The 26,912-nt window shown below is 44.8% G+C and overlaps 2 protein-coding genes across 4 annotated transcripts in view; one reads left to right on the top strand and one right to left on the bottom strand.

Moving 5' to 3' along the window:
• LOC100733585 (transmembrane ascorbate-dependent reductase CYB561) overlaps window positions 1-943 on the bottom strand; it is a 32,419-nt gene extending 31,476 nt beyond the window's left edge. The window contains exon 1 of one of the 2 annotated variants that reach the window (XM_063242118.1): window positions 750-943. The gene's annotated coding sequence lies outside the window, so the exon portion shown is untranslated. The remainder of the gene's footprint in view (window positions 1-749) is intronic. The other variant, XM_013148365.3, reaches the window with a different exon arrangement.
• Window positions 429-26,912, top strand: part of LOC100715217 (angiotensin-converting enzyme) — a 41,903-nt gene continuing 15,419 nt past the window's right edge. Inside the window, exons 1-7 of one of the 2 annotated variants that reach the window (XM_063242116.1) lie at window positions 429-801; window positions 23,455-23,622; window positions 24,253-24,346; window positions 24,958-25,101; window positions 25,229-25,420; window positions 26,001-26,098; window positions 26,394-26,566. In XM_063242116.1, the coding sequence (XP_063098186.1) occupies window positions 709-801; window positions 23,455-23,622; window positions 24,253-24,346; window positions 24,958-25,101; window positions 25,229-25,420; window positions 26,001-26,098; window positions 26,394-26,566 (962 nt within the window). In that variant the 5' untranslated portion in view covers window positions 429-708. Of the gene's footprint in view, window positions 802-22,490; window positions 22,858-23,454; window positions 23,623-24,252; window positions 24,347-24,957; window positions 25,102-25,228; window positions 25,421-26,000; window positions 26,099-26,393; window positions 26,567-26,912 lie in introns of those variants that run through there. The other variant, XM_023563383.2, reaches the window with a different exon arrangement.

Here is a 26,912-nt window from a genome sequence, read left to right as displayed (position 1 = left end):
CGCATCCCACTCCACCCCATACGGGGGATTGTGCATGGCATGAGGCCTTCACACTGCACTACATACCTGACCTTTATTTATTTATTTATTTATTTTTTTGACAGGGTCTCCCTAAATTGCTGCGTTACCCGGCCTGGGCTTTCCAGGGTGCCGGGGGTGGGGGGTGGGGGGTGGGTGGGGGGGGTGGTTTCCAGGCATGCGCCCCACGCCCAGCCTGAAGCAGGCGTCATAAGTGAAAGCCTGTCTTCAGCGCCCTAACAGGTCCCCTGGGTTCCCACGACCTCGAGGTGGCCTCCACCGGGACAGGAGGGACCCCGCGGCGCCCACCCCCTCGCGCAGGCGCATCGGCCGGCGATGCCCCCCCCCCCACGCACGCGGGCGAGGCTGCAAGGCGGGGCGCAGGTGCTGGCGCCAGCTCCCCGCGTCCTTCTGGGGCCCCTGATCCCTCGGCCTCTCTGCTTTCTGGCGCCGCGTCCTCATCCCGCGACCCCGGGATGTTTGTGTTGTTGCCACCCGCAGGGGCGCGCAGAAGGGCGCTGCGGGCGAGCGGGGCTCCGGATGCGACCTCGGGGCGCAGTGCAGGGCTGAGGCCCCGGCCCGAAGTCCTCCGAGAATTAGCCGGCTGCGGCCCGCCGGGGTGCTCAGCCCCCGAAAGCGCAGAATGCGGCGCTGTGGCCCAGCGGTCGGAGGCACCTCTGCAAATGCAGGATGGAGGCTCCACTCTCAACTGCTGGACTGGAAATACTCACCAGACCCAAACACACCAGGGCTCCGACTCCTAGCTGGAGGCAGCTGCGCCAGGTGAGGCTTACGGCACCCTGCAAAGGTTTCCGAGCCAGGTGGCCCCCAAGGTCTAAAGGGGCTCTGCAGTCCTGGCCTTTGCCCCCCGGACAGGGCCAGGCGCAGGGGCTGAGCCCGGAGCCCGGGAGGTCTGGGTGGACAGCCGCTCAGCGCTGCCTGCCCGGGACTCAATTCCAATGTTTACCTATTTTTTAAACTAATGTAAATGTTAAAACGGAAGCGGTGTGAAATGTAAACACAAACTTACCGCTTGGGTAGGACTGTTTCACTCTTCAAATTTTAAAATCCAAATCGAAACACGTACAACCCACACTGTATTTTTAGACAATAGCACAGCAAAAAATGGTGAACTATGTTATTAGTAATTTTGGGATTGACATACTATGTTAGATATGTTGAAATAAATATATTTAAATATTAGCTGTTGTTTTTATTTTTTGTAATGTAGCTATTAGAAAATGGAAATTTTATATGTGGTTCTTGTCAGAATATATACATTTTGCTTGTTTCTGTGCTAGGGACCAAACAGCGAGCTTCACACACGCCACGCACATTTGGGGCACTTGCACTACACCCCAGCTTCTCTTTGCTCTTCTGCTGGCCAGGCATTGCCCGCAGCACAGAAAGGTTCCCCCTTCAGGCACGCTGGTCATCCCCACCTTCGCACTGGCTCAGGCGTCCCACCTGGGCACCACCCTGAGCCGCAGAGGCTAAACCATCTCTTCCTCCAGACAAAAAGTCTTGGTGGTCTCCCTCAAGGGCCAGAAGCCATCTTTCGCCCTAACAGCTACTATTCATACAATCCTCAGCACTTGGTCTTGGGGAGCGAATTTTCTCTTAACGTCAATTTTTATGTTAAAGGCAATAAATAATTTTATTTTAGCCAGTGCTTTGCATATAAAGAAAATTAGCAGGTGATTTTGATGATACTCATTTTGAGGGGTATGGGCATACCTGACAAAAGAACTATTTTTGTCTTCTCATACACCTAAAAGAGGGCCAGAATTTTAGTTCAGCAGCTTAAGCACCTGCCTGGCGAGCGGGAGGTCCTGAGTTTGATCCCTGGTACAAAAAAAAAAAAAAAAAAAAAAAAAGCCTAAGAAACATTTTCACTGTGCACATGAGGAAACAGGCTCAAGAGTTTGTTTTGTTGAGGTCATGAGGTTTATTAGTGTGGCCCTGATTTTTCTGGCTCCTAATCTAATACTGTTGCCTCCATGCTTGCATTCAGTCTCACATGAGAACGCAGATGACAGTTAATGCTGAATAAATACAGCAAGGAGAGATTAGGACTGGAAGAGTGAGCTGGGCTGGGCTGCTTCATGGCAGTCTCTGAGCAATACGTAAGTTTTGGCTAAAGCAGAAAGGCATATGTGGACACTTGGTATCCTCTGAAAACCAATCAGGAGATTTTTTTTCTCCATTTTATTTTATTTTATTTTTACTTTTTTTTTTTTTTAAAGTAGTAAAATACAACAGAACAAGACAGAATAAAGCCAACTGAGACAGTGTAGTGAAATTGATATGGAACTTCACAGCAGGTTACCGGGATAACAGTAATAGGTATCACAGTATATCTCGTTATCTTCACAATAGTTGTTCTTTCAATCACGTATATCAAAATAAAATGAAATACAGAATATTATAGAACCTATCAAAACATAATATTGAATAGAGCAGTACCATTAATCAGAATAAAGCAAAACAGTAATATTTGCCTTCAAAGAGATGGTAGAAGGAAATCCCCTTATTTGCTATGGTCAACCTCCCAGGAGATGCTCAGATTTCTGGTTCCCATTTGCTAATGGGGGACAGGGGAAGTGGGATGTTTGACTCTAGGCCGTGCACCAGGAGGTTCACTATTGCTTACAGGGAGGCAGGCTGCTTGCTTGGTTTCCCAGCGTCCTAAGTTCCAACATGGCGAGGATCTCAGGAGACACTGGTGGTTCTCCCCCTGGAAGGGCCGCAGTCTGCCACACCGCAGCACAGGAGATTTTTTTAAAAAATGAAAATACAATGATGCACTTAAACATTTGAGCTTTTCCTCTTTTTTTTTTTTTTTTTGGTCTTTTTCGTTTTTACTGGTACCAGGGATCGAACTCACGACTGCCTGCTTGTAAGGCAGGCACTTATGCTGCTGAGCTAAATCCCCAGCCCCAAGCTTTTCCTCTTTTCTGTGCTGGGGATAAATTCAGGGGCTGGCACCTGCTAGGTAGGTGCTTTACCACTAAGATACATTCCCAGGTCTAAGTATTTCTTACAGGAAAACAGCTTTATCAGGATAGAATTCTTATACCATAAAATCCTCCTTTTTGGTTATTTGTTTTGCTTCTTTGAGACAGGGTCTCGCTGTGTAGTTCAAGCTGGCCTTGAACTCATGGTGATCCTCCTGTTTCACTGCCCAAGTGCTGCAATTACAGGGACATGCCACCCCAGAATTCTCCCTTTTGCAGTGTAAAATTTAGTGGGGCTTAGTGTATTCCCAGAGTTGTGTAACTATCACCTCTAGCTGCAGAACATTTCGTCCTAGAAAAAACCCCACACCCACTGGCAGTCATTCATTCTGCCCCAACCCCAAATCCCTAGCAACTGCTAATCTGTTTTCTGTCTCTATGGATTTGCTTGTTCTGGACATTTCATATAAATGGATTCAAACTATTGAAGACCCCTGCAGCGGGTTCCAGTCTCCTGCCTGGATCACGGCACACTGCAGGAGAGAGCAAGAAACAACTTAGGGATGCAGGCAGGGATCTGGGATGACAAGTTGCTGAGTTGTTGTGGGCACAGAAGGCCATGAGCTACTCAGTATCTTGCTTTTTGTTCATTAGCATAATTTTTTTTTAAAGAGGAAAGTTCTGTTTAGCTTACAGTTTGTAGAGGTTTTAGTTCACAGTCCAGTGGCTCCAAGCAGGCTGGCATGGCAAATGAAGCATGTTTTGAAGGTTCACCTGTGTGACAGCAAGATAAGTGCTTCATTCCTTAAGTCTGGATAGATATTTCATTACTTGAATATAACACATTTTGATTATCCATTCATCAGTTATAGACATTTGGGGTTGTTTCCAATATTTGGCTATAATGTATAACATACTCCTACGAACATTTCCTGTACAGGTTCTTGTATGTTTTCAATTTTATATACAATTGTAGTATATTTACGATTGGAATTACAGAGTCACATGATAATTCTGTGTTTAACATTTTGAAGAACAGCCAATCTGTTTTCCAAAGTGGCTATACCATTTTATTTACTTTTTAAATGTCTTTAACTTTTTTCTTAGCACATTTTTGCAGAACATAATGATTACGTGCAGAGTTGGTACCTATACATGGCACATCTTAATTCTTTCTTTTTCCTTCTCTCTTCCACCTGCCTTTGTATTTGGCTAGCATCAGATTCATTTATTTATCTTAGAAGTCCTTACAAAGTTAATTACACATACAGATTAACAGCCAGACTGACAGGCCAAAAACCATATAAAACATTTAAGACAGTTATATTAAATCAAGGTATACTTTCAGATATATTGCTCATAGTGGATTACAATAACTTTTTTCTCCCCTTATCTGTTTTTATTTTGCTCTTAATATGTTGAGTTTTTCATATAAGAGGAAACATGATATTTAAGCTTGTGTGTCTGATGTACTTCACGTGACATTATGGTCTCAAGGTGAGGCCATCTTCCCACCATAGCTCAAGTTTGTCCTTCCTTATGACAGACTAGTACTCCACCATGTGTAAATACATTTTACCCATTCATCTGCTGCTGGATATATAAGATGATTCCTAGATTTAGCTATTATGAGTTGTGCTGCTATAAACCTGTATAAACTTATCACCATGGTATCTGGAGGGGGAGATATCTGGAGGGGGAACACCTGTAGCAAATGGAATTTGTACTTTTGCTTTTTTGAGGAATCTCTGCATTGATTTCTATGATTTTATCACACACTCAACCATGAAGAAGTGTTCATTTTCCCTGTGGCCTCTCCAGCATTTCTTATTAGTTGATTTTTTGATGATTGTTACTCTTTCTGAAGTAAGAGGGAATCTCTGTTGGCTTAATTGGCATTTCTTGAATGGCCAGTGATGTTGAATTTTTTTCATGTATTTATTGCTTGTTTATATTTTTTCATCTGAGAAGCATCTATGTTTTTCGTATGCTCACTTTTTGCTTGGATCCTTGAATTTGGGAGGGTCTGATTATTTTTAGTTCTTTATATATTATAGCTGTTAGTCCTTTGAGGAGTAGCTGGCGGATTTTCCCCCATTATCTCTTTCCTCATGGTGGGCTTTTTGCTATATAGGAACTTTGTGATTGTGATAGCATTTGTTGTTGTTGTTTGATGATGTTATGGATTAAGAACTGGTGGTCAGCTTAATGCCAGCTGGATTACAACAGCATGGCACTGAGGGAGGATGCTCCACCTGAGGAAAGTTGCCAGGATAAATAGGTGGAGAAGAAGGGAGGTGTTGAGGGTTGAGACGTTAAGGCATTATTGTGTTGTTGCATTGAGGTGTTGTGGGTTCTCTTACAAGTTGCTGTTTGAGCCGTTGGTTCTCCTGGAGAAGCTCTGGTCCTCACATTGAGCACTGCTTCCTGGCTCCAGAGGGGAAGACGTGTACTGCTTGGTCTCCAGGATGAACTTGTCATGCTGGCTTCCTGGCATGTACCCGACTGTGCTTATCGTCGGAGGAGCTCAGGGCCTCCGTGTCGCCGAGGATGACTATGGTGCTTTTCAGGACAGCCCTGGTCTTTGTTGTATGACTTCTCGGCTCCAGTTGTTTTGTGTTTTGCTAGTACCATGCTGTTTTTATCATTGTAGCTTTGTAGTATAACTTGAAATCTAGTGATGTGATTCCCTCTGCCTTGCCCTGTTGTCTAGAGTTGCTTTTGCTATTGCTGTCTCTTTCTGGTTTCATTTGAATTTTAAGATTGCTTTGTCTAGTTCTGTGAGAAATGCTATTGGCCTTTTTGATTTAGATTGTGTTAAATCTATAAAACAGTTTGAGAAGTATGGGCCATTTTGACTATATAGTCTATCCAGGAACAAGAGATATCTTTCCATTTTCTGACCTCTTCTATCTCCTTTTTTCAGAGTACTACAGTTTTCATTGTAAAGGTCTTTCAGTTCCTTGGTAGGTTAAGTCCTAATTGTCTCTTTTTTATATACCATTGTAAAAGGCACTATTTCCCTAATTTATCTCTGAGTTTGTTGTTGGTGTACAGGAACATTATTGATTTTGAATATTGACCTTGTATCTGACTATGCTATTAAATTTAGTTATTAATTCTAGGAGTCTTTTGGTGTGGTTTTTGGTGTCTTCTATGTAGAGGATCATGTTATCTGCAAATAATGGTGATTTAACTTCTTCTTCTCCTATCTGTATCCCTCTTATTTCTTTCTCTTATCTAATTGCTTTAACTAATGTTTCAAGAATTATATTGAACAGGCGTAGTGATAGCAGATATCCTTGTCTCAGTCCTGATTTTAGAGGAAAGCTTTAAGTTTATCTCCATTCAGTATGATGTGGGCCATTGGTTTGTAATAAGTCTTTTATCAGGTTGAGATAAAGATCTCTTATATTTTCTTCAGGGTTTTTTAAAAATCAGGAATGGATGTTGGGTTTTGTCAAGTGCTTTTTCTTTGTCTATTGAAATGACCATGTGACTTTTGTCCTTGCTTCTGTTTATGTGGTGTATTAATTTATTCATGTGTATTTGATGAAGTGTTCCTGCTCCTCTTGATTGGGCTGCATGATCTTTTTGATGGTCTGCTACACTGTGCTTGGCCGTATCTTACTGAGACTTTTTGCACCTGTGATCATTAAAGGGACTAGGCTTAGGTACCTGTCTTTTTTGTATGGGTTCTTTCTTGGTTTTAGAATCAGCGTAATGCTTGCTTCCAGGAATGACTTTGGGAGTATTGCTTCCCTTCTAATTTCATGAAGAGTTTGAGGAGCACTGGTGTTAGATCTTCTCTAAAGTTCTCCTAGAAGTCAACAGTAGGTCTGTCAGGACCTGGGCTTTCATTGGTAGTTTTTGTTTTTTGTTTTTTACTTCTTTAGTTTCATTGACTGATGTTGGATTATTCAAAATTTTTATATCTTTTTGGTTCAACTTTGGTAATTCATATGTATCTAGGAATCTGTTCATTTCTTCTATATTTTCCACTTTATTAGAGTACAGTTTCTCAAAGAAGTTACTGTTGATCTTCTGAATTTTAGCAGAATCTGTTGCAATTTGACCTTTTTCATTTCTAACTGTATGAATTAGGGTCTCTTCTTTATTTTGGTAAGACTGTTAAAAGTTTATCTATTTTGTTTACTCTTTCAAAGAGCCAACTCTTGGATTCATTAATCCTTTATATTTTTGTCTCAATTTCATTGATTTATGTGCTGATGTTTATAATTTCCTTCCTTGCACTGGCTCTGGGTTTGGATTGTTCTTGATTTTCTAGGACCTTGAGGTGCATCATTAGGTTATTTGAGTTTGCTCTATTTTCCTAATGTGAGAATTCACTATGATAAATTCCTTCTTAGAACTGCTTTCACTGTGTCATATAGGATCTGGTATACTGGACTGGCATTATTATTTGATTGCAGGAACTGCCTGATTTCTTCTTTATCTGTGACCCACTGATTATTTGAATGTACCATTTAACTTCCATGTGGTTACAAAGTTTCTATGATGTCTTTTGCCATTGATTTCTAGTTTCTTTCTTTTTTTATTTCTAGTTTCATTGTATCATGATCTGATAATATGCATAGGATAATTTCAGTTCTTTTGTATTTACTTAAGCATTGTGGTCTACCTTGGAGAAATTCCCATGTGCTGCTGAGAGAATGTGTATTCTGTCATATTTGGATGGAACACTCTGTAGATACCTATTAAGTCCATTTACTCACAGGCTGGGTTCAATTCTGATATTTCTTTGTCAAATTTTTGTCTAATTGATCTGTCCAATTGTGACAGTGTGGTATTGAGATTCCCCAGTATAATTGTGCTGCTGTATACCTGATTTTTCATGTCCGTTAATGTCTCTTTTATGAAGCTAGGTGTGCTGATATTTGGTGTATTTGTGTTTATGACTGTAATCACATCCTGTTATTCCCTTAATAATACATAATAATAACTTTGTCCCTTCTGATCAGTCTTGGCTTGAAATTCACTAGGATAGCTACTCTGCTTTTTTTCTGGGTTTCCATTGCATGGAATATTGTTTTCTATTCTTGGAGTTTTAATGTGTGAGTGTGTTTTTTAATTGAATGTTTCTTGTGGACTATATATCGTTGGGTTGAGTTTGCTTGTTAGTTTTTTGTATAGTCCTGCTGGATTTGAACTATGTAACTCAGGCTGGCCTCTAACTCACAGTAACTCTCTTGTCTCAGACTCCTGAGTGCTGAGATTACAGGTGTGTGCCACAGGTCAGCCAGATTTTGCTGACTTGTTCTACATCTGTGTCTTTCCATTGGGAAGTTGAGTCCACTCATATTGGGAGTTATTGACCAATTCCTATCATTGCATTATTTTCCTATTGCTGATTTCCTTTGTATTTTTATTTTGTTTTCCTTTTCCATGGCTGCTTATCCCTCCTAGTGCATTCATTCTTTTTGACTTATTGGCATTTTGGGTTTTATGATCTCTTTCTAGGATATCCTTGAGAGTTTTTTTATAATGCTGGCTTAGTAGTCAAGAATTTCTTGAGGTGCTCCTTGACATGGAAATACCTTATTTCTCTATCATTTTTGAAGGAAAGTTGTGCAGAAAATGTAAGTTAAGGTTGGAAGTTGTTATCTCTTAGGGCTTGAACATTTCAGTCCAAGGCCTTCTTGCCTTTAAGGGTGTGTAAAGAAGTCTGCTATAGTTCTAATGGGTTTATCTTTATATGGGATTCATTGCCTTTCTCTAACAGTTTTTAACTGTTTTTTTGTTTGTTTGGTTGGTTTTTTTTTTTTTGACAGAGTCTCTCTGTAGTCCAGGTTGGCCTAGAACTTACAGTGATCCTCTTGCCTCAACCTCCTTCCCAAGTCCTGGGATTACAGGTGTGCACCACCCCACTCAGCCTTCTGTGACAGAATTCTGGTACATTTTTATATAATGTGGCAAAGAGAAGTTCTCTTTTGGTAGTGGCTCTTCGGTGTTCTATATATCTCACTTGTCATCTGTATCTTTATTTGTTTCTCTGTATTTGGAGAGTTTTCTGAGTATTTTTTCTGAACAGGTTTTTTATGCATTATGTGCTACCTCCTGATTTTTCACTTATTCTGGTTATTCTTAGATTAGTCTTTTTTGTGCCATCTAGCAGCTATTAGACCAATTTTTTATGTTCTCTTGTTTTTTTTTATTTGGTTTTTTTTTTTTTTTTTTTTTTTTTTTTTTTTTTTTTTTTTTGAAGGTAGTAGAAGTAAGACAGAACAAAGCCAATTGAGACAGTGCAGTGAAATTGGTACAGAACTTTACAGCAAGATACCGGGATAACAGTAATAGGTACCATAGTGTATCTCGTTATCTTCACAATAGTTGTCCTTTCAATCAGGTATAGCAAAATCAAACCAAAAACAGAACAAACCAATTGAAAGAGAATATTGAATAGAAAAAACAGTTAATCAGAACAAAGCAAAACAGTGAAAACAACCTTTGCCTTCAAACAGAAGATAGGAGGAGATCCCCCATGTTTGTTATATTGCATACAGTCATCCTCCCAAGAGATGCTCAGACCTCTGGCCCCAGTTGCTAGCAGGGATGGGGGTCGTGGGGGTTGGGATGCTTAGGCCCACAGGAGATGCTGACTGGGTCTCCTCCTGGCTCCTGCTGCAGGGAAGCACTTACCAAGAGGGCGGGCCAGTTGCTTCCTTGTGCAGTCCCCTGGGTTCCACTATCTCTCTTGTTTTTAGGGTGCCTTCGAGTATGCTAACAATGAACTAATGTCCACAGTGGTTGGTTCTGCTGCCTATACTTTCAACATGATTTTTAATCTCCTGGATTTCTTTCTTTTTTTTTTTTTTTTTCTCGTACTGGGGACCAAACTCATGACCTCGTGCTTGCCAGGCAGGCGCTTATACCACTGAGCTAAATCCTTGGTCCAATCTCCTAGATTTCTGATTGAGACTTCTCCCTGGACTCTGATTCTTTTCTAAACTGATCATTCAGGCTGGGGATGTAGCTCAGTGGCACAGCACCTGCCTGGCAAGTGCAAGGCGCTGAGTTCGATTTCCATACCAATAAATAAACTGATCACTCATGTTTTGCGTCATTTTATTTAGCTCATCTAACCTATTAGTGTCTTCTGAAAGCTTCTGCATCTTTTTGGTTATTACTTCCACTATCTGTTGAGTAATCTCTTCTCTGATCCTACTAAGTATCTCTGTTCTGTTTTCTGATGTCATCTGTCATCCTTTTGATTCCTTTGGATTTGTGGAGGAGTTGGAATATTTGAGATCATTTTATTGCTGTGTCTTCTCATGTTTCTATTGTTTTGTTTTGTGCTGAGGTTTGTGGACGCTTACAGTCTAAAGACTTTTTTGTTAGTGTAGAGATCTCTTTAGTTGCTTTTCAGTGAGGTACTTTGGGTGTGGCTAACTGTAATCCTTTGCCATAACCCCAACATCTGACCACCTTGGTTAATTGAGGAGGGGCAGAATTAGACCCTAGAATTAGTTATGCATGTAGTTATCCCAACAACCAAATTTTCAGGAATGTATTCTAGATTATCAGAGTATTGATTCATAGATAAATAGTGACAATTATGTGACCATGTTAATATCAAGTGAATCAGCTACAGGATTATGACCCAAGAGCAACTGGATATTAACATACCATAAGACCCTATTATGTACTATCCTTAATTCTAGAGAAATCTGTAATTATGGTGTAAACATTAAGATAACCAAGGTATTGACCTACAGCTAATATGTACTAAATATGACAGCTATATCTTCACTAATGGTGGAACTAAGAATTCAACAATAATTTTACAACATTAAATATCAAAAGACTAACAAAGCTTTATGGTTATATTAAAGTTATAGGGTTTTGGGCTGGGGAATGGAAGAGGAAAATGTTAAGCCATAAACTCTATGATACTGATATAGAGGGATGAAACTCCCAACCTATTATATGTCCAGTATGAATTCGTGTTCTCCAAAAATCAAAGAATGAATTTTAGGAACAGTGGAGGTTAAGAGCAGAAATATTTGTTGAGGGAAAGAAAGCTTCTGTCTAAGAGCGAGACAGAAGGGGTCATGAACAAGTTGCCAAAGATTCTGTCTTTTCTAGGGACTTTTATGGAGTAAAATCATGGGGTGAGACAGGTTCAAGGTGGGGAAGACTGGGAACTCACAAGGCAGATGGGCATAAGGTGGGACAGAACTATGGTTAACCAATAAGATTAATTGCTCAGGTAAAATTGATTAAATCAGGGACAAATGGGGAAGCCAGTCATGTAGTAAGCGGGTGTGCTTAACAGTAGTGACTCTTCCCATAGTGGGTTGGGGTGGTGACTCCTTACTTCCTCAGGGTGATAGAGAACTATTTAAAGTATCAGTCCTTAGGATGTGGATGCATTTGTTTGATCTTTTGTGTTGAGGCCTGGTCCGCAGCAGGAGGTATCTGTCTCCCTCAAAAGTTGCAAGGCATCTGGGCTTCTGCACTGGCTCCTTTGAGGACCTAGCCCTGTCTCACTGCCTATAATATTTCTAACTAAGCTGCTTATAATAGTAAGGATGACACTTAAGTTTAGAAACTGTTTCTAAATTATGACAGTTGTAACCCATTAGCTATTAGGTACTTTTATTGATGGAGTCTGATGTTTTGTCATAAATTCTTCTAACTTTAGTTACAATTATCTCTAAATGTTTGATAATGTATGAGAACCAGACTAATATATTATTTTGACAAATGAAACTCTTTAATTTTTTATATATGAACAACAATATGTCCTATATTTGTAAAAACCAGTCTCAGCATCATTTTGATTAGTTGGCAACTAGAATTTAGACAAGATAAAATCTTTCCAGAATTGGAGTTGGGTTTTTAGGTAAAACCAAAAGATTAAGTGAAAATTATCCCAATTACAGTTTAAGCAACCTATATTTTGGTGACGGTATTGAGGTACAGTGCCTGGAAGGAAGACCAGAGTTGAGGAGGACAAAGAGCCATGTGCCAGTGTCCAGCACTTGGCTGGTTTTTGACTCTTGTCATGATTACTCAGAGCTTCTCTGTGGAGATGACAGGCAGAGATGCCACTCCGGTCAGAGGGAGGAGTCAAGTGCCCCAAGGCCCTTTAGTCCTACTGGACCAGCTGATAGGATGGGTCTGAACCCTGGGGCCTTGGCCTCAGAGGGCGGTCGGACTTCCAGTGGCCCCCTTTGCAGCTAGGGCATAGTATGGGGCCTTTTAGAGGCAGTCCCTCTTACAGTGGCCTGACTTGTGGCAGAGACAGCAAGTAGGTGTTGTCATTGAGCTCTTCGGTCTGTTTTTAAAGCCCACAAAAAAGACAGTCGTTTTTCGGTCTCTTAGATTCCTCTTTGGCTTTCTCCCAGGCCTGATTATAGTATACTAATGAGGCAGTTTTTACTAAAGAATCAAGTGAACTATCTGGAGCAAAAGCTGTCTTTTGTAGCTTTTTCTAATATCTGGAGTTGACTGGGTAATAAACATGTCTTTAAGCAAAATCTGTCCCTCTGTTGAATCAGAATCTATGGATATATGTTTTATTAGTGTCTCTGATAAACGATCTAAGAAGTCAGAGGGGTTTTCACCTTTTTCCTGAGAAATACTGACAACTTAAAATAACCAGGAGGCTTGGCTTTTGTTCTTCTTAGACTTTCAAGAATATGCACTTGAAAGTGTCTCCTGTTCCAATTTCCTGTACTGTTGTCAAGCCACTTGGGGCCTTGGGTGGGAACTGTTGTGCACCAGTGGGAATGGTGGCTCCCCTGGCTATCTATCTCCTGGCCTTCTAAAATTAACAATGTGAGATAGTCATCTCCAAAGGCAATAGCAGCTTGTAATGCTGCCTGTCTCTCACTAGAAGTCAAAGTTTGATTTAAGAGGAGCATTACATCTTTCCAGCCTGGCTCACAGGTCTGAGTAAATCCACTAAAGACATCAATGTCCTTATCAGGGTCATCTGAAAATTTTCCTAGTTCTAGCTGAATTTGCTTTAAGTCACAGAGAGAAAGAGACCTGTGAATGGGAGTAGGCTCATAAGGATTATCATTGTAGCTGGAGCATAGATGAGAATTATCTCTTAATGTGAAGAAAGTTTCAACACATGTTGAACATCTTACAGTATGATTTTAGTTGTAAAAGAACGTTATACTTAATACTTCCCTCTGTATTCCATTTTAGCTCTAGGGGGTAGGTAGGCCACACATGCGTGCAGAGAAATAACAATTGGCTCTTTTTCAATATGGAAGGATTGTGTATCTTCCAGTGCTTAAGAATGCATCCCAAAGGAGTAAGGGGTTTTGGCATTGAGTTGCCCGTGTCTGTAGTCTATAGTCTGTAGTCTGTAGCCTGTAGTATTTTTCAGGGCCAGAAATCAAACTGAGGAAGTTTTGCTGAGCTTTGTCCCTAGCCCTGTACTGCGTGAAACTTGGATTTTGAGCTATCTAGCTATGCAAAAAGGAGCTAAATTAAGGCATCTCTTTTTATTCCTTTTCTTTCTTTCTTTCTTTTTTTTTTTTTTTTTTTTTTTGTCTTTTTCCTTTTTATTGGTACTGGGGATCGTACCCACGACTGCCTACTTGCAAGGCAGGTGCTTATGCCGCTGAGCTAAATCCCCAGCCCCTTATTCTTTTTCAATAAATGTTCTCCAAGGTGCCTCTCAGGTTGATTCTGCTCCAGGGCAGGCGGATGCCCTTTGGAGAGAGTAGAAGATAAATTCGGTCAGTCTATCCACCCTTGGCCTGGCACACAATCTTACTCCCCAGATAGCTCATGAGCTTTGTCTCCATAAGGAATGCTTAAAGAAGGAAGCATAACTTTATAATAAGCTATTTTTATTAGCTTTTGTTTATTGTAAAAAGGTGAGCTAAAGCATTTCTCTGTTCTGTGAAGGAGATTCTCTCTGAAATAAAGACAACAAATACATTTAGGAACTCTGCCCTGAGCCCTGGGGCAAATTCTCAAGGCATTTGTGTTCTCTAATTACCTAAGCAATCTTTTCTAGTGAAGGCACAAGGCTTGCTTTATTTAAATTTCTATATCTTTGAAGCTCACAGGTTAAATTTATAAATTATTATCTAGCAATCACATTTTATCAGTCTTCTAGGCACACAGAAAAGGCTATTTACTCTTAATTTACATATGTAAGGCACAAATGCAAATCATTCCCTGCTAGTTTCTTTTGAAATGTAAAAAGCTGTTTCTGGGTGCCTTAGGTAGTCTAACGGCCTGAAAAGTTTAGTGAATACCTTTAATTTACTAGCAGAAAGACATAAGTAAATAAATAAGTGGAGATTTTCTGTGGTCGTGAGAGAATGTCCACTGAGGAACCCTCAGATGTCCACCAGGGAGCCCAAGAACCTTCACTGTTCTTAGTTTCTATTGGCTCAGATAACCAGAGGTCTCCAGAAAGGACTCCAGCTGTCTGTCTGGTCAACACTCCATTGACTGCACTGGCCACTGGCTCCAGTGAGGATTCACCAAACAGATACTGGGAAAATTTGTCTTCTGCTTTTAGGAGTGACAGCTGTTGTAACCACTGACTGTCAAAGTTCTGCAAGGGATAGTTAAAACCCTGTGTTAGATCATTACCTAATACTCTATAAAGGTTTTAAGATCCACAACTTGAAAAGTTAGAAAGCCTCCTTAGTCTAAAATGTGTTTAGGTCCTTCCAACGTGGAAGCTGGTTCTCCCCACTGTGTCTCAGGTTCAATCTCTGGAAGAGATGTGGCCCAGAACATCAAGCCAGGACATGGATTTTATGTACGTCTTTCTGGAGGTACAATTCCGATGTCTCATCTAACCCAGAGATGGGATATGTGTCCTTCATATAAGATGACTTCCCTGTCTTCAGCACTAGCAAACGCTCATCTCTATGGGCTTAATTTAGGAGGAAAAGGTTTGAATAGCCTAGAGTTTTTTTCTGACTTCATGTGCCTCTATAAGGCAAGTACTGAAAGGGTTTTGGCTCAGACAGGACACTGTAGCCAGAAAAGCCTCAACCGGAACCTCCCCTGCCCCTAGAGATTTACCTGTGACTCTATCTCCCCCACCCCTAGGAATCTGCCCCTGGCGCCAAACGTGTGCCAATGAGATACCTGTGCATCTCTATAACTACCCTAAGCTTAGGCTACTTATACACACACACACACACACACACACACACACACACACACACCCTGCCACCCAAGAGAAAGCCGGACTGTGAGTCGGGTGTTGGTTATCTCTCTCTGTGTTCTCAGAATAAAGGCCTCTTTTGTTTTATACTTCACATCTTTTGGAAACAATCCTATCAGTACAAAGTAGGAAATGAGTGAAGTCAAAGGAAGGAAACTGAAGCAGAACAGGCTTGACATTTCCTCGAGTGTGCAGAGGAGGATCAGAGCCAGTGAAGCCTCACCTCCAAGTCTTAAGAGACCAGCCACCAGTCTAGTGCTTTTTTAAATGGTGGAAGGAGTCCTGGTTTCATTGTTGGCATGTATATTTTCTAAGTCTGAGCTAGATTTCGTTTAAGAGAATCATTTTACAGAGGTTAGCATTAAAGTCTGTTAAGGATGCTCTCATATTATTCTCTCTGGTGCTATTGTCTAAACAGTCAAGCAAGTGGTACAGTAAGTTTAGCAACTAATTTAAATTTAACATGTATAAGAACAAAATAATAAAAATGTCTCACCGAAGAACTATCATAACCTTTTAATCTTCCCATGTTTTAACTTAGATTTATTATATTAAGAGACAAGACAATTAAAAACATGGGCAAATCATAAGCAGTTATCACAAGTAACTGACAAACACAACTGACAAAGCAGCTGACAAAGACAAAGCAAAATTTGAAGCATAAAACTTTGCTAACTAAATGAGTCCCAGTCCAGAGACTATGAGACAAAAGCAAACTCTTACCTCCATCCAGTGACCTTAGTGGAAGACCTCCAAAGATACAGGGGAATGAAACTCTTGATCTACTATACGTCTAGTACAAGTTTGTGTTTTCTAAAATTGAAGAATGAATTTTAGGAACAATAGAGGTTAAGAGCAGAATATATTTATTGAGAGAAAGAAAGCTGAGAGAGACAGAAAGGGTCCTGAGCAAGTTGCCAAAGATTCTCTCTTTTCTAGGGACTTTTATAGAGTAAAATCATGGGGTAAGATGGGTTCAAAGTGGGGAAAACTGGGACCTCGCAAGGCAGATGGGCATAAGGTGGGACAGAAGATTAATTGCTCAGGTAAAATTAAATTGCTCAGGACAAATGGTGAAGTGAGTCACTCAGCAAATGGGTGCTTAAAGAACAGTGACTCTTCCTGTAGGTGTTGAGATGGTAACTCCTGGCTTCCTCAGGGTGACAGAGAACTATTTACAATATCATTCCTTAGGATATGGGTGCATTTGTTTGATCTTTTGTGTTGAGGCTTGGCCCACAGCAGGAGGTGTGTGTCTCCCCAAAAGTTGCGAGGTATCTGGGCTTCTGCACTGGCTTCCTCTGCCTGTCTGACTGCCTGTAATATTTCAAACTAACTCAGCTGTCTATAACAATATGAGAAGGAGAAAGAAATGGTTTTATTTTTTAGAGACCTCATTGGAGATTAGAAGCATAGTTATAGAATTAGGTAAAGGTAAAAGAAAAAAATGACAATAGTTTTTTTTTTTTTTGTCTTTCTCATTTTTATCGGTACCAGGGATTGAACTCACGACCACCTGCTTGCAAGGCGGGTGCTTATGCCGCTGAGCTAAATCCCCAGCCCCGACAATAGATTTTTTAAAAAAGAGAACAAAAAGAAGTCAATTACATAGAGTAAAAATAAGGAGAAGAAATTAAAGGGAGGAAAAAATAAAAAAGAAAAGAGGAAAAGTAAAGAAAAAGAGAGAAAAAGTTAGAAAAAGATAAGAAGCAAGGAAGGATAAAGGAAAATTCCCCAATACACTGGTGAGGAAGAGAGAGAGAGAAAAAAGTAATACACACTTACAAAACACCAAAACAGAGAGAGGGATCTCCATGATTTTGAATGTGTGGGATCCACAGTTTTGCTGCGGTGGCCAAGTCAATATGTGTCCCTGTTCACCCTGGCAGATAAGATGTGAGCTGAGCTGGTTGCAGGCACAGGGAGGGGGGCAGCAGGGTTAGGGCCAGGGGCCAGTTCTACAGCTTTCAAATCCAGAACAATTCGGCCTGAGTCTGGCCCCTGGCCATGGGAGTGCGGCCAGTGTCCTTTAGCTTAAACCACTCTGGGGATCTCTTGGCAGCCTGACCTTGGCTTCCTGACCTCAGCTGTCTCTCATGATTGTCCCTCACCCAGTCACTGTAGGAACCCTGAATTTCATTCATCTTGTGGCTGCTCTGAGTTCTGGGCTCAAACAGTCAACCCCTCCTGGGGAATGGCTTTCCACCAAAGCACTCCCCAGGACGGTTGGCAGCTGTGTGCACTGCAGTCTCTCACCAGCTGTTGAAGTCCATAGCATCTGCCAGTCCATTCCACTGCTGTGTTTTCCCTGAAGCCCTCTGGAGTCCCCTGCTTTCACTTTGGCTATGCAGATTTGATCTTCCCTTCTCACAAGAGTGAGGGCCAACAGCTTGGAGAGAAAGTGTGTTGTGCCTTCCCTTCCCTCTTTAATTGTTCTGTAGGTTTCAATTTTCCTGTTTTCCTATTCGATCCTTCCTGGTTCCTGGGGATCTTCCATCCTTCCTCTCCTCCCCACCCCCACCGCAAGTTGTTATTTTCCAGGGTCTGGTCCTGAATCTCAGAGAGGCTGAGTCATTGTTTACTCTGCCATTTGGCTGTAATTTTATAATCTCACCAGCAATGTGTGAGGACCTCAGGCTCTCCTATGCTTGCCAACATTTGCTATTGTATTTTTAAATTTTTGCTGTCTTTAGTGGGGCTTAATTAGAGAAGTCTCTGATGGCTAGTGAGGTTGAGTACCCTTTTGCATGTTCACGGGTCATTGGGATGTTTCTTTGGAGAATGTCTATATAAACCCTTTGTCCATTTTAAACTATTTGTTTTTTATTATTGCGTTGTAGTCTAGTCAGAAGTCCCTTGCTATATTCATGCTTTGGAAATATTTCTACCATCCCATGGGTTCTCTTTTCATTGTTTATAATCTTTGAAGCACAAAAGTTTGGGTTTTTGCTTTGTTTTTTCCTTTTTCTGGGCTTTACACTGCGCTACATCCTCAGACTTTTTTTTTGTATTCTGAAACAAGATCTTGCTAAATTGCCCAGGCTGGACCCTAACTTGTAACTCTCCTGCCTCAGCCTCCTGAGTAGTTGAAATTACAGGCGTGCACCACTGCATGTTTTTAATTTTGATAAAATTCAATTTAGTTCTTTCTTTTATCACTGGTACTTTTGATGTGCTATCTAAGAAATCATTGACTAATTCAAGGCCACAAAAATTTATACGTATGCTTTCTTCTAAGAGTTTTATGTCAACTAAAATTCATTTTGAGTCAAATTTTACATGTGATATGAGATAGGAGAGCAAATGAATTTTTTTGCATGTAAGAATCCAGCACCATTTGATAAAAGACTTTTTTCACTTAATTTTCCCATCATTCCTTTTATAATCAATTAGAGCTTGGTATGGTCGTACACACTTATATTCCCAGCTACTTGGGAGACTGAGACAGAAAGACTAGCCTAAGCCACTTAGTAAAATTCTGTCTCAAAAAAATAAAGTGCCAAGCATGGTGGCATAAACCTGTAATTCCAGCACTGGAGAAACTAAGATGAAATCAAGGACAGCCTGGGCGACATAGTTCAAGAACAGAGGGGCTGGGGATTTAGCTCAGCGGCATAAGCACCTGCCTTTGCAAGCAGGCAGTCGTGAGTTCAATCCCGGGTACTGATAAAAACGAAAAAGACAAAAAAAAAAAAAAAAAAAAAAAAAAAAAAAAAAAGACCAGCATGCACAATATAGACCCTATCTCAAGGGAACAAAATAAAATAAGAATTAAATTAAATTTAAAAAATTTTTGAGGTAGGATCTCACTGTGTAGCCCAGGCTGGCCTTGAACTCGAAGCAATCCCCCTGCCTCAGCTTCCTGAGTGCTGGATTACAGGCATGCACGCACCACCAATTTTAAAAATGCTTGAGAAAGTAACTCAGTGGTGGAGCACTTTTCTAGTATGTGGAAGCCCCTGGATTCAACTTCCAGTACCACCAATTAATTAGTTAATAAAAAATTTAAAATAATTGAACATAAATATAAGGATTTATTTTCTAAACCCTTGCCAAACACAGTGGCACAGGCCTACAATCCCAGCCAATGAGAGGCTGAGGTAGGAGGATCACTGCAAGTTCAAGGTCAGCCTAAGCCACATAGTGAGAGACTGTCAAAAAAAATTTTTTTAACTAAACTCTTATTTCCATTCCATTCCTGGTCATATTTTAAATACTGTTTTTTCTCAAACTGGGCTGCTAACTCTAACAAAGATGAAAAGGTGGAGAGATGTTCCCCAAACTGACAGCATTTCCTCAGCTGGATAAGATCTATGATTCTTTGCATTGGCCTCGGGAATAATAGCATCTTCTTGCAGGATTTGGAACCCTCTCCATAGTTTTGGTGGCAGCTTTGGAAGGCAGCTGATTGAACAGAGAACATGATCTCTTTCCTTCTTCTCAAGGTTATTGTAAATGTCAAATTAAATCATCTACACACATGGGGCTGGGGATTTAGCTCAGCGGCATAAGTGCCTGCCTTGCCAGTGTGTAGTCGTGAGTTCGATCCCCGGTACCGATAAGAAAGACAAAAAAAAAAAAAAAAAGTCATCTACACACAAGACTTTGGAAAGATCTAAAGTGCTATACAAATGTAAGATATGTTCCTTTTCCCTCATAAGACTCTAAACCCAGAAAGAAGTAATTTTTAGCTTTTACTTGTTGGGATCAAGGTTATAGTGTCTGTATTATTACAAATTTCAAATTAGTGAGATTTTGCTCTTCAAATATTATTCTTGCTGAGGTGCTGAACTTACTACCCAGAGTGTAAATATGAATCTGGGTCTTCCCGCCACATTTTCACATTCCAGCTTATTTATTTACTTATCATACTAGAGCTTGAACCCAGGGCCGTGCACTGAGCTACATCCCCAGCACTCTTTTTTTGTTTTTTGGGGTTTTTTTTTTTTTTTTTTGTCTTTTTCCTTTTTATCGGTACCGGGGATCGAACTCACAACTGCCTGCTTGCAGGGCAGGCGCTTATGCCACTGAGCTAAATCTCCAGCCCCAACACTTTTTATTTTATTTTGAGTAAAGATCTAACCAGTAACATTCTCACATCCTTGATTGAGGACCTTCTTTGTCCCAGACACTACGCTAAACTCTGGGAAAACTGCAGAAAGGAAGTCAGACCCCATCTCTGCCCTCCTGGCACCATGATGCAGTGGAAAAGCTGCATAACAGGACAATAAAATGTGACCTTGATGGAAATACAGAATGATTCTCTCAACTAGTTTTAGTTATCAGTTCGCTCTGAAGAGCAAGATTAGATTATCTCAAAAAACCACTTGGCCTTTGGTTTTATAATTTTTCAGTAAGGTGGAAGCTGCTCATGGCTAAATCAGCTCCTAAACCAGGGACCAGCCACAAGGCCACACAGCTGGACCTGAGAGTGAGTGAACGAAACAGCAGTGCGCACTCTTCCATCCTTCTGCGTTTCTGGCTCTGCAGCCTTCAGCGGCAAGGCTGGCCTCCATTTGCAACCCGCCTCTCCGGCCCTTCCCTCCACAGCCTGCTTCCCCTTGCTGTCGGCAGTTTCCACACTGACAGTAGAGAAGTGTTCCGGGTAGAGGCTAAGCCTCAGGCTCTTTCCCCTCTCCACCCATCCCCCTTTTGGGGGGATGCCAGGCCAGGCATCACTCTCAAAATCCCCCATTCAAGCTTCCACCAGCAGAGACTGCTTCCTCCCAGAAGGCAGAAGGCAGCCCTTGAAGCCTGGAGAGCTACCTGCTAGATTGCAAGCAAACCGGGCTGGGGATTTAGCTCAGTGGCATAAGCACCTGCCTTGCAAGCAGACAGTCGTGAGTTCGATCCCCGGTACCGATAAAAAAGAAAAAGACAAAAAAAAAAAAAAAAAAAAAAAAGATTGCAAGCAAACCAGCAACACCAAGAATCCAGGCCATCACATCGTGCTCACCTGTCATTTGCTCTCCACAGAGCTGTCCTCATAACAAGCATTGTCCATTTAGCCAGCCTCGAAGTCTCCCCTGGTCCCTGGGGTCCACTTGGCTCTCTGAGCCAAGGTTAGAGGTGGTGTGGGGGAAGTTGTGAGAGAAAACCACAGAGCAGAGGAAGCCAGGAAAGCCAGTCTGTCCCCAGTTGTCTTCTCACACCCTCATCCTCTACTGCCACCCCACCCCCACTTAGGAATGACAGAATCAAGGGGGCTCTAGCACTGAGCTATATACTTTGAGACAAGGTCTTGCCAAGTTGTCAGGGCTGGCCTTGAACTTGTGACCCTCCTGTTTCAGCCTCAAGAGTCGCTACAGGTGTGCAAAACCAAAGCTGGCTCCCCTATCATGTAATGACAACTCCTTGCCTCTCCTCGGCTGGGGGCAGCCACCTTCCTCCCTTTCTCTCCACCTGCTTACCCACCTCTCCTTCTGAGCCCTCTCCCATGACTCCATGTCATCTGACAGCTCAGCATGATCACAGCAGTCATTGAGCCTCCTGTACACACTCCATGCTGCATGAAACCCATCTGCTAGAGGACAGGGTCCTCGGGCCCGGAGGCCTGGTGCTGAGGACCTGGCCTCCACAACATTCTGTGCCTCAAGAAGACATCCCTATCTTCCCTCCCCATGCCTGTCACTTTGAGGGGCGCGTGGAGGAGACAGGAAAAGACTGTCAGGGAGTGTAGAGACCTGAGGTGACTTGGAACAAGCCACTCAAACTGTCTGAGCTGTAATTTCTTCATCTGTGAAATGAGGGGGTTGTAATCTCTAAGGCATTTTTTAGCTCAAAGCCTGCAACTGTGAGGCTCTAGGGCTCTGTTGGGATGATGTGTGCTTGCTTCTGCCAAGCAACTGACAGCTTGTGTCCCCAGCGGGTAGGGGCAGGAGTGCCAGCGCTTCTGCACCTAAGTGGCTCCTCCTCCACCCCCCCATTGCGAGCAGCCCCCCACCCTCACCCAGGCCCCAGGTGAGCGGGCTGCTGACACCGCAGCACCTACGCGAGGTGCCGACCGGAGGCGACCCTCCTCCCCACCGGCGCCGCGGCCTGGTGAGCCACGTTCACCTCATCTGTGCTGCACCAGAGCGCGGCCAAGGGGTCAGGCCGGGAAGGTCGTGATCCGCCGCCAGGGCTCCCGGGGCTGGGCGACGTGACCGCAGCCGGAGGGCGGGCGGGCGGGCGGGCAGGCTCGGACTTCTCAGCCCGCCGCAGGGGAGGGTCCCCCGCGGCTTCCTCTGGGAAAGCCCGGCCCGGCCCCTCCCGCCGGCCGCCCTGCCCGGGGAGGGCCGGGAACCTCGCGCGCCGCCGCCCGGCCTGTGCGGCCCGGCGCTGACCCGGCCGAGGGGAAGCGCGGCGGGCGGGGGGCGGGCGTGTGCCGGGAGGCGGCGGCGGCCGGCTTTTATAATCCGCAGAGCGGCGCGGCGCGGGAGAAGGGGCAGCGCCGCGCACCGCGCCATGGGGGCCGCGCCGGGCCGGCCGGGGCTGCGGCCGCCGCTCCCGTGGCTGCTGGCCTTGCTGCTGCTCCCGCCGCCGCCGCCGCCGGCCCTGGCGCTGCGCCCCGAGCTGCAGCCCGGGAACTTTTCCGCCGACGAGGCCGGCGCGCGGCGCTTCGCGGAGAGCTACAGCTCGAGCTTCGAGCAGGTGCTGTTCCAGAGCATGGCCGCCAGCTGGGCGCACGACACCAACATCACCGAGGAGAATGCGCGGCGCCAGGTGGGCGCCCGGGCCCGGGCGGGGGCGGGGCGGGCCGCGACGGCCAACCACGAGCCCGCGGCCGGGCGCCAGGGGCTGGCAGCGGGCGCCCCCGGGACCCGCCGGCCGGGGCTGGTAGCAGGCGCGCCCACCCTCTGCGAGGTTCCCTCGCACAGGCAGGGCACGTGATCCGTGTCCAACACAGACACGGAGTAGACGAGGCTGACGTCTCCGAGACTGCGTCCCCCACCCCGGTGGCAGCGTCCGGGACCAAAGCTGGGCAGCGGGAGCTTTCACAGAAGGTGCCCTGCGCTGCTCTGGAATCCTCCTCTTCAGGCAGCTGCCTACCTACGTCCAGACGTGGTCACCTTGCCCTCATCCCGCCTTCCTGCTGGCTTCATTTTCAGCCCCATCGTTGCCCTGAGGCAGATTCCCCTCACTTCTTAGTTAGAGGCCTAGGAGGAGGGGGGACTGCTGCCTCAAGCTCCAAAACAGGGATCTCTGCACAGCCACTTGTCTAAAAGCCCAGGGCTTTTTTCCATGCCCTCCAGCCCCATAGCTTCCCCAGAAGCAGAATTCCTGAGTTGTTCACCCTCTCTTTCCTCCCGGTGCCTACAGGAAGAAGCATCTCTGCTCAGCCAGGAGTTTGCAGAGGCTTGGGGCCAGAGGGCTAAGGAACTATATGAGCCCTTGTGGCAAAACTTCAGTGACCCAGTGCTGCGCAGGATTATCAGAGCTGTGCGCATCCTGGGACCTGCCAACTTGGACCTGGCCAAGCGGCAGCAGGTGAGCCTGAGGGAAGAGGCAGAACTGGTAGGGTGGTGGTTGGGGAGCGGCCTGGCAGGAAGGTAGGGACCCAGCGATCTGTAGGGAAGCCTGGGAAACATAGGTAGGCTGCTGGGGAAGCACTGGCTTTCCTTGGATATTTAATGGGAAGTTGCTTTAAATTGAAGCCAGTATTATGGAGTGAAAAGACAAATTCAAAGGCTGAGAGTAGCTCGGTGGTAGAGCACTTGCTTAACATGTATGATTTCATTGCCAGTACTATACAGAAAGGGAAAAACTAAATTTCTCCCTAGGCCAGTTTGGTGTAGGGGCTTTTCTAGAAAGGTCGAAGAGGACTGAGAAAGCACAGAGACCAGAGGATGAGATTCATCCTCATTGCCAGGTGGGGCTGAGCTGGGATTCGATGGGCCCCTTGCTCTCAGGACACTGGCTTCACTTACATAGAATGCCCCCCTGGAAGGGACATCAGTGTATTAATAATCAAAAGTGCTCTCACTGCCATAGACTGACCTTGTGAAGACAACATGCTCTCTCCAGGCCACCTTTTCTTTCCAGCATAGAGAGGAGAGGTGGTCAGATTAATTCCAGGGACTGTTCGTGGCTAACATTTGCTCCGTTCCAACTCCCCAGTACAACTCTCTGCTAAGCAACATGAGCAGAATCTACTCCACCGGCAAGGTCTGCTTCCCCAACAAGACTGCCACCTGCTGGTCCCTGGACCCAGGTATGGCCCTGTCTGTCCTCTGCAGAGTGTCCCTGCCCTTCTTCCCCATCACCCTGCTGCACTCAAGGGATGGCATGTTTACCAAAAAACCCAAAGGCGCTGACCTCCAGTAGGGGCTTGACCGTGATGACCCCCACACTTTTATTTCCCCTGGCAAGTGATTTCTAGAATCTCCAGCACCACCCCCCACCGGTCTCTCCCACACCCACTAGGCCTTCCTCACAAGTTGCTTGGTTTTTTCCTTTCATGGGTCCTCCCACTTTCCCTAGGAGCCCTACATAGGCTCTAGACCCCGTGGGACTTCTCTTGAGGTTCATCACTCCATCCAATGAGCTATGAAGAGTCTATCTGGGTTTTGTCTTCTGAGTGACCTTTCTGTGTTAATCACCTTGGACATCATATTCTTGGGGATGGGATCTTGCCTGGATTCTTGCTTTGTATAGCTCCCAGCCCCATGCTACCAGGCTGTAGGTTACCCTTGGCTTTGGGGACACTGTGATGTTGAGGAACTTGGTGGAAATGATGCTGATCTTTGTGCATACCCTTGGTGAAGACTGTTGCAGACTTGGATGCAGAAGTCTCGTAACTGACCCTCCTCATCTATATCTCAGAGCTTACCAACATTATGGCTTCTTCGAGAAGCTATGCCATGCTGCTGTATGTGTGGGAAGGCTGGCACGATGCTGTGGGCATCCCCTTGAAGCCCCTGTACCAGGACCTCACCAGCCTCAGCAATGAAGCCTACAAACAGGATGGTGAGCTTCCTTCTCTCTAGTCAAGGGCAGCAGCTCTTCCCCGCTTGCAAAGTGCTCTTGTCTGCTGTTTCTCACTGAGCCCTAGCACCTTGGTCCTGACCCGCACCCTCCTGCCCCACCCTGCTAGGCTTCTCGGACACAGGGGCCTACTGGCGTTCACTGTATGACTCACCCACCTTTGAAGAGGACCTGGAGCACCTCTACCACCAGTTAGAGCCCCTCTACTTGAATCTTCATGCCTATGTCCGCCGTGCACTGTACCGCCGCTACGGGGACAAGTATATCAACCTCAGGGGGCCTATCCCTGCCCATCTTCTGGGTAAGGATCTGGCCTGGCCTCCATGTGAGTCCCAGGGAAGCCTGGGTTCAAGGTGATACCCAGAGAAGGGAAAGGGGGGTCATCCTTCTCTTGCCTCATGTGTGGAGCAATGTATATTCACTTTCCCACACTCACCATCACCGATGTTAGCATTTATTCATTACAGAAGGGGACACTTGAGGCTTAGGGTGCACAGCTGACTGTGGTTAGAGACCAGATAGGCATCAAACTGAATGCTTTGGTTTCCAGTCCAGTGGAGACAACCACTTCATCCTCATTCATGTGCAAGGAGACAAGCCCCGTCCCTTACAGGGTTGGGAGGCAGGGACCCTGGCACTCAGCAACATTGCCCAGGACCAGCCTTGGCAGCGGCCAGACCCAGGGAGCACGGGACCCACAGCAGGATATGGGCGAGGCTGGTGTGTGGCATGCTTGGCCCTGAGCCAGGCGAGCTGCCCTGGACCCCTGCCCCCAGGGTGCAGATGCTGGTACCCAGAGTGCTTACTCAGTGACACACATGGACAATCAAATATGGCTGGGCAGGGCACCAGGCTTTTCCCCTCCTTACTCCTCCTTCTAGGAAACATGTGGGCACAGAGCTGGAACAACCTCTACGACATGGTGGTGCCTTTCCCAGATAAGCCCAGCCTCGACATCACCAGTGCTATGGTAGAGAAGGTAAGAAATGCGGAATCCAGGTTGAGGCAGTGAGAGGGAGTCAGAGATGGGAAGAGGGGCAGGAAGGGTCAGTGCTGAGTGGGGTCTATGTCCATGGTGGTGGGGGTGAGGAACGTTCACTTTCTGTCTCCTGTGGTCTGTAGGGTCCTGCCTCTGGGAAAGGAGGCCACTGAGCAGAGATGTCTTAGATGGGCAGGGAGCTGCCCTGGGTTGGGGAACTCTAGACCTGTTCCCAGGGAAGCCAGCGACCCCTCCTCACAGCTGGCCCCTGACCTGTGTCCACACCCGGCACCAGGGCTGGAATGCTACACACATGTTCCGGGTGGCAGAAGAGTTCTTCACGTCCCTGGGGCTCTCACCTATGCCTGCTGAGTTCTGGGCAGAGTCAATGCTGGAGAAGCCGTCCGACGGGAGGGAGGTGGTGTGCCATGCCTCAGCCTGGGACTTCTACAACAGGAAGGACTTCAGGTGTAGACATGGGAGCAGCAGCATGCTGGGACTTTGGAAGGGTGCAGCTGGGGTACAGGCCTGCCTCTACCTGCCCTTGCGCTCGCTATGGGCTAGTCTATTGTTGGGCATATGAACCCATCAGACCACCATCTTTGGCAGCTCTGATAAGCAGTCGATTCTTGTACCATGGAAGGAGATGGAAGGCCTGAGTGATAGTGGGTCAGAGCAGGGTCAAGGATTTGCATGATTCCAGCTCTTTCTCCCAGGGCTGTGTCCCTATTAGTCATCTCCATCAAGTGGCTCAGCCTCCCCAGTTCTCTGGCCGCTGCCCTGCCCTATCATTCATCTCTTTCCTCGTCCTTTC

Source organism: Cavia porcellus, unplaced genomic scaffold, assembly GCF_034190915.1.
Source record: "Cavia porcellus strain 051 isolate PalLab524CR breed Dunkin Hartley unplaced genomic scaffold, mCavPor4.1 scaffold_32, whole genome shotgun sequence".
NCBI classification, from domain to species: domain Eukaryota; kingdom Metazoa; phylum Chordata; class Mammalia; order Rodentia; family Caviidae; genus Cavia; species Cavia porcellus.
This window is presented reverse-complemented; position numbering and strand designations above follow the sequence as displayed.